Source organism: Branchiostoma floridae, chromosome 4, assembly GCF_000003815.2.
Source record: "Branchiostoma floridae strain S238N-H82 chromosome 4, Bfl_VNyyK, whole genome shotgun sequence".
NCBI classification, from domain to species: Eukaryota; Metazoa; Chordata; class Leptocardii; order Amphioxiformes; family Branchiostomatidae; genus Branchiostoma; species Branchiostoma floridae.
Window position 1 is genome coordinate 10,964,121 of NC_049982.1, and position 11,632 is coordinate 10,975,752.

Below are 11,632 nucleotides of genomic sequence, written 5' to 3' on the forward strand. Positions count from 1 at the left end.
GGGTTGCCAAAGTGATTGATGATTTGTTCTATGGCGGGAATTTTTTTGTTAAACGGCTAATTTTCTAACGTTTTAAACTTGAGAATAGTGAAATCAGTCCCTTAATTGTTTTTGTATCACAGAAGGACTTTCTCAAAGGTGAAAGAACATATGTCACTAATCGAATGATCATTTTCATATTGCAAAAGTCATAAATTGACATTTCATTCCTTTTGATTAAGTGTTTTGGATTTATGATTTAGTGTTTTTATATAAGGCCTCATATCCAAACACAGAACAACAACAAAATTTATTGTGCACCCCGTTAGTTCCGTTAGTATCAATCAGAGCTCAAAGATATCGACTTTGTCCCGCGTTATTGTTTTCTTAAGTTGAAAAATAATGTCTTGGTGGGAGCTCCCAAACGATTTTATTGACCGGTGGGCTGAGCGGAGATCATGGCTCGTGTGTCAGGCGATCATGTTAACGTTCCTGCAGCGGAGCCGTGTGAGTGGGCGGTTAATTGGCTCTCCACGCCCGAGCGGGTAACCCTGAAGCACGTCACTGCGCAGAGAAGTAGTTAAGACTTCAGGCCATTCCAGTCGGAAACAAACTTGGGGGTCCAATCTGTTGTGCGTCTATATATCCTCTTTTTCCCTAAAGGTGATATCTCACTGCACATGGGGTACTGGTGTGGCACTGCGGGGTTCGTTCACTGGAGCACTGTTGTGTTATTTGCGCCTATTTTGTATAATTTAAATATTGCGTAATGCTAAACGTATGACTTAGAAGACAACAAAATACACAAAACATAAGAAAATTCGTTCTTTATCTCTAAAATTCGCTGAGCAATCTTCCCAACCCCGCAGTGCCACAGCGGTGCCCCCACTGCCGTAATACAACCTTAAGTCTGTGCAGATCTAGATCTGTTTTTCAACATGGATGCATAACACCGACAAATGTGACGTACAATTTTGAATCATTCATTCACATGTATTACTAGTAGACAAATTTCTCCGGTTGCGTCAGTACTTGCATAAAATTGCTCTTTCAAAAGGGATGGCTCTTTGCTACGATATAAATGCATTTCCACGTGACACGAGTTTCCTTCATAATGTTGTAAAATGCGAAGAGATTTACGAATATAGCTCCCATTATGTGCTATGATGGGCCGATACGCGGGCTGAATTAGTTATTCAATGTTTTAAAGATATCTTTTACCTCAGTCGACAGTCGCTACCTTCGTATAGTGGTAATGCCGTGGCGTGTCAGTCTTTATGACATGGATCATACAACACTAGTTTGGCTCAAAGACACAAATAACTTACTGTACAACTTAAAGTAGTATTACTTAAGTGTCATTGTCGGCTTTTCTCCAAGTCTCTGCGTTCACTCGTCTTCAAAATCACAACGGCTTCTATAGGAATAGACAAATATGTTTTATGGGGATTTAAGATAATTCATTGGCTATGTGATAAAACATACAGACTCGTTTGGAATTCATTCAGAATTGTTTGGAATTCATTACAAATGTCAAGTACGATTTTCCTCCGTATCTATTTTAGGATGCCGGTTCTACGACTTGTGTTCGCTGATGGAAAACTCATTCTTGAAATTATACCTTTAAGAAAATTTATCACATTATTTTCTTCGAGATATTCAATTACATTGTCAATACATTGTTAGTTGCAACGTTACTAGCTATATAGCTATGCGTGCAGTATCAAAATATTGATTTGCTGGATCAACTCCCTATTAGATAAACTAAATTCAAGCATTACCTTTCAGTGTAAACGCTAACTGTAAACCTAGCGCATGTTTTGGCGTATGGACGCCCGGATTTTTATGTACACATAACAATATGTTAATATATACACATTAGCACACACTCATTAAAATCACCTTATCACAGAGGCATTTCATACAGCGGTCAGGAATACAGATGAAGGGGCGCTTTTATCTGCTCAAAGGCTTCCTTTGATTTCCCTCCCTACACTTTATGATCGGAATCTGTGTTTTATTGACTCAGAGATTCTATGGTAGACGGGGACGGTGGGGATGAACAAGTGCTTGTGACGTCTTGACACGCGGCAGTAGATAGGAATATTCGTATCGATGCAGATGAATACTGATTTCTGTTGTTCACAACACTACACCTGAGAACAATATCATTACCTCCGCCAGAAGGTTATGTTTTCGGTAGCGTATGTGTATGTAGTTGACCAGCATAACTCGATGCTAGATCGATGGATTGTCTTGATATTTGCCTATTTGTCTTGATGAGACCTTGAAACGATTAGATTTTGGGTTACTAAGCGTGTTCCTACGGTACTGCAGCGGAAGGTTTTGGTTTGATATAGCTTCATATTGTTGAATATTAGTTATGCAAATTTGCATACTTAATGAGGAAATTGTCTAAAACTACTCTGTTCCTATTGCAACGTGTGATATTTTAACTGAGTAGGATGTTGATAGATAATCGTTTGCAAAATAAGATCTAATTTGCATAATCAATGAGAAATGTTATAATCCTACTGTGATAAATGCCAGGAATTTCTTACTTGTGGCATTTGAAGTTATGTACAGGTGAACATCATTAAACAATAATAATGCAAATGAGGACCTCATTTGCTCAAATGATCAGAAAATGTGATTAAAGCCTTCTTTCTTAATGTAGATTGTGTACGTCAGTTATTTGGTCGGAGGGGATGATCAATGATCATACTTTATGTAAATGAGGAACTTATTTGCATAATTGGTGACAAACACAATTAATACACCAGCTGTAAGCTAAAATCATTTAGTGAAGGTATGGGTTCGAGGAACTGCAGTACTAGTTAACGTTGCTAGATGTCTCTTCTATTTACTACTGACAGGACGGAGCCAGTACAGATGAACCGGAAGGATGCGGAAAGCCTAATGGAGGATGCAGAGGCAGGCGACTTTCTCTTATATGAGGATCTAGACACGAGGAAAATATGGCTTGTTGTCAGGTACTGATAAAATAACCATATTCCTTAAACGTGTTTATGTATCTTAGCTTCCTCGGTATTATTGGTATTAACCAGATGATATCTGAACATATCCCCTTAGAAATAAATACATGTCCATCCACAAACTAGGAACGGCGGAACGAAATGTATAGTTCATTTTTTGACAAATTCCAACCACATTGAAAGTTTCTGAACTTAAGGAAGAAACGTTAGATTTCATAGAATCAATGGTTCATATGTTACTTGTACACTGTTAATTGTTTTTAACGTTTCGTATCTCTTCTGGCGTTCCTTTGATGCTTACATTTAGACATGAATGATATTGATTTGTCCATGTTCTGTAGGACAGAGGAATGTGCCCGACACTATAGAATATTTGAAAGGAATGGCATCTACTCCATCAACAGACAACCGTTTGGCTATGTCGACTCGATCGTCATATACTTCAGAAAACACCCTCTCAATGACGTTTTTCTGAAAAACCAGGTATTACAAAGATATGCTTTCAGTCAATTCCTTTATTTCCTTTTATACTTTTTGAAATTATAAATGTTACATAGGCGTTACATCATCACTGTTCTATACATCAATGATCACAGCTAAAAGTGTACATAATTCACCATCAAATACATGTGAAAGTATGATCTATCCCGATGGCTAACCCTAACCCTATCCCTAATCTTACTCATATCAGTAGTCCTAATCCTAGAACTAAGCCTTATCCCTTTTGTAATCCTAATCCTAACCTGAATTCTTATCTTAATTCTAATATACAAACAGTTACAGTTCGCCATAGTTTCCACGCCTTTTCATTTGTGATATCAAAGAAATGCTACACGGATGATCATGAAAGTTTCATCTTGATTCAGGATGTTGTCCAAAAATGTATCTACCAAAGTCGATCAAGATATTGATATAGATTACGCCAATTTTACCGTTGTCCCAGGTAGAGATACCTCCAACGAAAAGGAACAGAAAGAGTCGAGAACTTTCCCTGAGGATAGAAGAAGACCATGACACAGAGAGCCCCAACGGAAACGGAAATTGCATCATCTTGAACTCACCTAAACCTCCGAGACATGAGCGCCATCGAGGCGAAAACATGATAGAAAACTCTGTTTGACGGTCTCTCAACAACATTGACACCTCGTCAACAACTTTGCTGTGAAATAGAAACAACAACAACAACAAACTTGAGAGGAAAATCTTGTCAATGAAGAAGACATGCAGGAAGCACCAAGGCTTTGGTAAAAGTAATATTTAATGCCATAAAGTTGCCAATCTATATTTTATATCAGCCGTGCCAAGTGATTTGTTTATATCACAGAAAGCAATAACATCACCCTAGTTTGTGACAATGCATGGTTTTCTGCCACCTGAACTTTTGACTGGCGAGGTGATATTTGGCAATATATGATCTGAACAAACTGATTGTTTAAATGTGTACTTGGGATTTAGTCTGTTCCGATGATTGGATGCTTCAGGAGGACACCATCTTAAGACGTTAGCGTCATGGCAGTTTGAAAGGTGTCATCCCCTTACATATCAAAGATAAGTGATATTTAAGTTATAGAATCGCATGATTATCAAGTGAGTATTACATGTAAAGATTATGTTTCTTTTCACGTAACCAGTATTTTTTTCTTCATCTGGCTATGGTTTTGCTCACAAAATTGTAAGTAGTACAACCATGTGACTGGCATGTATCTACTTCTAAATGTGGTGAAAGAGATGTACATTTTAGACATTACATATGCTGAAGAAATATGCAAAATTGTGCCAACAGTCAAGCTTAAATTATCAGTCTTACCATTTGTTAATGATTTTCAAGAAAAGTGTGTTCACAACACAACAGTGCCAGCATAGCTGGAATGTTATTGCCAGTCCTTGTAAAGAACAGAATCATCGTAAAGAACGTGCTTTATTATATGAATATATTTTGCATATGTGTGTTCAAAACTTGTTAATGATCATTATGTCAACAAATCATACACGTGAATGCTGATATTGTCCAAATGAAAATATCAATTAAGTTTATTTCTAATCAGGCTGGACCTGTTTTTGTGCAATAAGGACTCCCTAAAGATGTTATGTATAAGTTAAGTCATTTCAGACCTCAAGTGTTCACGTGTTTAATCGTACTGCCAATGCAGCAGCTCAGCGGTATCATTGCCACAAGGTCAATAAAGTTTGTAGAGACAGCCTTGATGATAACGACTGCCATTTCTACTGTTATCAATGTGTGCAATCAAACAACTGGAACCTTACGACCGTCGCCAGATACGCTAACGTTTCGAGTGACGTGTTATGAATGTTTCTCATCGATTATTCAAATAATGTTGTCATTTGCATAAATTATATCAGTTGTTCAATGCATGGGAGTCTTATTTCATCACCATTGATGATCACCTTTACTAAACGTTTTAGATTCACACACACACACACACACACACACACACACACACACACACACACACACTCATATATATGCTGTACTGCGTTACTTTTAGAATACTGGATAACCTTGTATCTGATCTATTATTCATAAAACAAATAGTAAAGTAGTTATAGTGGATGTTGTCAAAGACATGTGTCACACTGACAGATTTAATCTCCTTGTCACCATTTGAGGGAGGGGGCATATATCAATGGAACGCTCGATACAAGCCCAAAATAGCTATAACGAACGGTGGCACGTTGACCCTCTAACGGTCCCTGCAGAAGCCAATATTTAGAACAAGGCTAATATAATGTTGTGTGCATCGTTTGCTTTGTGGATTTCTACTATCAGTGGTATAAACACTGCCCATATCAAGGCCGATGCGGCACTTTGTATTCGCCAAACAGTTGATATTAAGTAGAAAACAATGCATTAGCTCCGACACTGGTTGCTTGAGACGACAAAGAATGTTGAGCGTAAAACAATAACATCCTGCTCGGATCACTTATGTAAGGTGCAGTTTCTCGGCCTATATAAGAAGTGTAGGCACACAGAGGAACTTGTCGGGGAATACCTACAGCTATCGATCGGGAGTAAAACACGGTTGTAGCAGCCATGTTGGCCATCCTTGTCATCGCTCTCCTGGCGTCCACGTCATTGTCCGGTAAGTCTTAATGATAGTTATCACGAAATTGTTTTTTTCCTCAATATCTCAACAGCTGAAATCAGTGCCACCGTTATAAGTAATATATTGAATGTTGTGCAAAGATTTTAAGATATATAAAAAGATTCAGTACAGAAAGGTGCAGAACTGGGTAATGTTTACATTTATACGTCTAGGACGAGAGTGGATAGTATAGTTCGCATTATTACCCAACAAAATGTACAGTCAAATGGACTTGCAGTCTGCTTATCTTGCATATTGCCTTGACTATTTACAAAATTTTACACTGCCACACAGGCTTCAATGTAGGCACTCAGAAAACACATTATTTACAAAGCATTGAACCACCAACCAGAGAGAACAGTGTACGATTTATTTCATAGCAATAAATTTTCTGTGCATATAAGAGTAAGAATACAACCATTACCAACCGTTTATAATTGTGTATGCCATTCCAGCCGAGGTGGTGTACATAACCTCTATGCAAGGATGGGCGTACTATAAGGTCCGTGTGTCCGGTCTGATGACGCAAACCAACATCCAAGCCGCGTGTGTGGCAGAGGGTATGATGTACCCGTGTATGCGGGCAAACCTGGACTGTGGTGGCGGACTACAGTGGACCGCGGACTGCCCTGCACTTCCAGACGGCAACGGAACCGACCCGGCCGGCGCTTGTCGTGTTCAGGTAATGATGGCTCAGAGCGCCTGCGGTATCCCGGAGCCGTACCGGTGCCAGCCGCTAGACGGCACGTACATCTACATCCCCGGTTACTCCGCCAGCGAGGCATGCGGTATCGATGTGGCGGGGCCAAATTGGTGCGTAGATGGAGATGTGGTCAGTGACTTGTATGCCACCTGTGTCAAAGGTAAGTTTACAAACACGCTAATGTTGTTTGCCTATTCGTGTTATAGGATCCTTGAAGACACAACTATCACTATGTTAAAAATGTGTGCCCTAGTAGTAAGTTATACATGGCTTGATGGCGTTAAATATTTGTTTTACCCATAGCAAGTTGTGTTATATGCATTTGTGTAACGCTATATTCACAGAGCACGTGAATGAATGCCTGAACAGTCCGTGTAACAACGGCGGGGTGTGTGCGGACCTGCCGGACGGCTACCTGTGTATCTGTCAGGCTGGATGGACGGGACAGAACTGTCAAACAGGTAAACAGGCTTTCATAGAAGCATTGATGTGAAGTTTTGTCAGCAATTGTTGAAGGTTTGCCTCTCTGTGTAAGGTTATCAGCATGTGTTTGAACTGACCTAACTTGTTCACTCTTCTTCTTCTTCTCCATGTTCTGTTTTACCTGAAATATGATGGGTTATGGCAATATGAACTATTATCATTTATGATTGAAGGAGTCCTAAAAATTTAGAACAGAGTCATACTTGTTTTATGCAGATGCCCAAAATCTATAAGAGCTTACAAAATATTCATTTCATTTTCCCTCCCCAGAGGTAGATGAATGCGCCAGCAATCCTTGTCAAAACGGAGCTACCTGCACTGACGGTTTGAATGGGTACATCTGTACTTGTGCACCTTCGTGGATCGGTGATCACTGTGAGAATGGTGAGTCTGAATTGTCCAAACAGTTTGTTTACGTACCAAATAAACAATTATATCATGCACTTTCTTTGAGGTTAATTTGCATAATGGGCAACTCGTCATTCTTCCGTGTGAAGTTCAGTCTTTAACTCTGTTCACAATTGTATATTTGAATTTTTCATATTACCATAAATCAAGAACGACCCGAGGTAAATCTCCTTCATGACAACAAGTGTTACCGGCTGTCCTCTGACACTGCCAACCACGCTGACGCGCAGACAAGCTGCTCCGCCATTGGTGGACGCCTAGCCATCATCAAGGACGCCGGTGTACAGGCCTTCCTCGCCAACGAGATCCGCCAGGGGGCGGGCGTGTCACACTGGATCGGGCTCAAGAGCTCAAACGTCACTTTTCAACACATCGATCTCTCACCATTAGCAGGTAATTTGTCACTTACCTTTATACTTACAATCATACTAGAGTACTAGACTTTTTTACAAGCTCGTCAATTTACGGATTGTGTAACTTATTTTATTGTGTTGTTTTTATTCCAATTCTTTTCAGGCAAATAACAAGCATATGATGGAGCAAAGTGACTTTTGTTTTATCCCAATAATCTAGGCTATACAAACTGGAAGCCCGACGAGCCGGCTGAGCTCTGTGTACTTATGGAAAAGGACGGAGATTACAAGTGGACGGCGGAATTCTGTGATAGTGTACACAACTATGTCTGTGAATCGGGTAGGTAGTATGGCTAAAGAACATCACTTCCTATGCCTCATCATAATGAGATTGATTTTTTTTACATAGATTTGAATATAAATGATGATTTTGACTAACACGAATCCTTTTTTTACGCTAGCCGAGTCACCCTGTCGCCTAAACGTCTGTCAAAATGGCGGCAACTGCACCGCCTGCTTCGAAGAAGATTTCGTGCACTGCGACTGCCCACCTGGCTTTGAAGGAGAACGATGTGAAATCGGTATCTCTTCACATCTAATATTTTTTACGATAATGAAACATCAGCGGATAACTAGTGACCGTTAGAACCGCTAAAATCAAGTTACAAATCAAGAATTACCGTAGTTTTTTTTATACATGTATAAATCATAAATCACATCCAAACACTTTGTGATATCTTTACATAAATATGGTAATATTTGTTTTTAGCAAGACGATGTCACGTTTAGCAAACGACCTGTCCATAATTTTGATTCCACTATACACGTACACGTACCTTTCACTACAAGAATGCTGCGCACTTTGCTCATGTCAGATACCGACGAGTGTGACTCATCGCCCTGTCAGTTCGGCGGGACGTGCAAAGATGGGATCGACTCCTTCATCTGTAGCTGTCTGCCAGGGTACACTGGGGACGTGTGTCAGACAGGTGTGATTAGTGTTTGTTTGTTTGATTATTTTTATTTTACCAGGGTTACATGTCGCCATTGTTGGCCTTTTTTCTGGGGGTGGGGGTGACCCGTACATACAGACAACATAATAGTGCTATAGCAAGAATTAACACGCCTTAGCTTACAAATGCTAAAATAAGACAAATCAATAGAATAACGTTAGGCATAATATAACTCAAAAGCATCCTTCTTTAACTGATTAATTGTTAAATACGCATCAGTAGGAAACCAAACTGTAGATTTGTAAGGATTGTATACTGTGTCCAGCCATGAATAAAGTACACCTTGAGTCAACATCTAGAGAAGAATACTTCCTTTTCTCATAACTTAAAATGTTCTTCTACCCGTTCTCCAGACATCGACCTGTGTAACCCCAACCCCTGTCCGTTCGGCTGGGCCTGTGTGGATACAGGACCGTCTCTCCACTGCGACGGTAAGTCCATACAGATCTCTGACTTAGTGCCAAATCACGTTCATACGAGTGATTGAAAATGATGTGTTGATATGTATATTTTCCAGCGTGCCGTTATTGATGTAAATTCTAGCCTATTATCGGACTGATAAAATCAAAGATTTCAACAATGTAGTCGATGCTAATAATTGATGATATTAGTGCTTGAGCGTTAGTTACCTACCTACCTACCTACCCCCCCTCTCCCCAACGACCTTGACCTCCAGGTCGTTGGGGAGAGGGGGGGGTGCAAGGTAGCAATGAAGATGGATATTCGTCTCCCGGCCCTTCTGTCTTCTTTCACTGCAGCCAGTCTTTCCTGTAGGTTGAGCGATGTCCAATCTCTGATGTTGTCTTGCCAGGTTTTCCTCTGACGCCCACGGCGTCGCCCTCGGCGAGCGTTAGTTTTACAAACTCAAAGGAAAGAAAAAAACATGGGTTATTCATGATTGCACAGTAAAACACCTGAGCAATTTAACTTAGTCGACGTAAACGCTGTTCGGCAATATGGCACCTTTGTACATTTTATACATTTTCAAAGTGATATTTTAACAAATCTTCCAGCGTTTGGGCGCGACAGTCCCCATGTTCGGGCGGCAGTCCCCTACAGCTGCACCAAGGCGTCCTGTCCTGACGGTATGACGTGTATGGAGGCCGGGCCTGGGTCCTACTCCTGCACCGTCGGCTGAGGAACAGCGGCCTTTCAGGACCAACTATACGAATCTCCAAGCAGATCTAACGGGGAAAGATAGTATCCAAAGGGCTAAAAACCTGGGCGATACTTTTTAGCCCTTTTGCTTGTGTCTTGCCAGCGTTAGATTTGCTTGGAGGTTACAACTCCCCACCGATACCAGCAACATTCGTGTGTGCTAGATTTATAGATGACCCCAATCAGGAATTTACCGAATTAGAACATACACCTCTCTATGACACCAAATACAATTAAACTTAAGCAAAAATACTGTATTGACTGTGTTGAAATGCTATGAAGGCTACTAGACTGTATATCGAAGAATGATTTTATGCAAGACGTTTCTGTTCTTTGTTGTGACAATTATGACATATTGGAAAACACACAAGTAACCCGTGCTTTGACTTGGGAATGGGAACTGTCATCTAAAAAAAACAACTTGGAAATAAGCCGACATAAGTCAACATGACTGTTCTCACCAGTCGTCGTTGAACGGTACCCACTTTGGGATAATGCACTGTACCTTTGTATTCCTTGCTTCAATAAACAGTTTTTATCAATCATAATTGCAAACGTTCTTGATTGTGATTGTTCTTAGTAGACCGTCGGAATAGAAAACGCAGTGCTACCAGAGAAACGTGCAAAAAAGCACACCAACGTCCCAACTTAATATTCAATGATCACATATAAAACTGCAATAAATTTAAAGGACATACAAGGCGTACTAAGTACTGATCTCACTTACAACAACACAAATGTGGCCTTATTGTCTAGTGCAGAAAGCCAATATGTCATATATTACTATGGCAAACAATGACATCAAGACATTATTTTCCAGCGAATTGATTCTTTAAGGCATGCAGATGCACACAGAAGCAACTTGTCAACGTCACTTATTTCTTATTGTCATGAGCGATGTTATAATGGTGACAATTATGAAGGGCCAAACAGGTAAACGCCCTTCTTGTGTCTGTGTTCAAATAACACACTCTAGTTCATACGCTAGCCTTCCTAGATCTGTGGACTAGGGTGCATTCTAAAGCGAACAACGTTTGTCAAAAATGGTTTCCTACATCCTTGTGACTTGGACTTTAGTTCTGCTGCAAAACAGCCACCTCATTTCCGCAGGTGAGTAATTATAACCACAGCGTGTAGACCGCATCAGTTCTGTTATCATAGGTAGTAACCTCATCGCAAAGATCAAGTCATTTATGATAATCAGACTTTATCATCGTATCTTGGTGTTATCAGCGTACATTGTATTTTGTAGCCTATCCCTATTATAGCTGCACGGTCCCTTGTCTTTCCCAAATTTTCTGTTGTCAGTGTTCTGCCCTATCTCATTGATCTATACCTGTCAGCATTTCCGTCATGTCTCGTGTCCTTCGTTGTCATGAACAGTCCCTGATAAATTTCATTTTTTAGCCAAGCCTATCAACTCGATAAAGGCTCC

General features: G+C 40.1%; 2 protein-coding genes across 2 annotated transcripts in view; both read left to right on the plus strand.

The window, feature by feature from the left end:
* Nucleotides 1-5,181, plus strand: part of LOC118413975 — a 7,758-nt gene extending 2,577 nt beyond the window's left edge. Inside the window, exons 2-4 of the mRNA XM_035817668.1 lie at nt 2,856-2,972; nt 3,317-3,458; nt 3,919-5,181. Of these exons, the coding sequence (XP_035673561.1) occupies nt 2,856-2,972; nt 3,317-3,458; nt 3,919-4,095 (436 nt within the window). The 3' untranslated portion in view covers nt 4,096-5,181. The remainder of the gene's footprint in view (nt 1-2,855; nt 2,973-3,316; nt 3,459-3,918) is intronic.
* Nucleotides 5,182-5,944: 763 nt separating this feature from the next.
* On the plus strand, nt 5,945-10,745 carry LOC118413934 (fibropellin-1-like). The gene is made up of 10 exons (XM_035817599.1): nt 5,945-6,076; nt 6,535-6,942; nt 7,127-7,243; nt 7,536-7,649; nt 7,824-8,066; nt 8,247-8,366; nt 8,488-8,607; nt 8,902-9,015; nt 9,393-9,470; nt 10,053-10,745. The coding sequence occupies exons 1-10, from the start codon at nt 6,028-6,030 to the stop codon at nt 10,175-10,177; spliced, it is 1,488 nt and encodes a 495-aa protein (XP_035673492.1). The 5' UTR covers nt 5,945-6,027; the 3' UTR covers nt 10,178-10,745.
* Nucleotides 10,746-11,632: the final 887 nt, after the last annotated feature.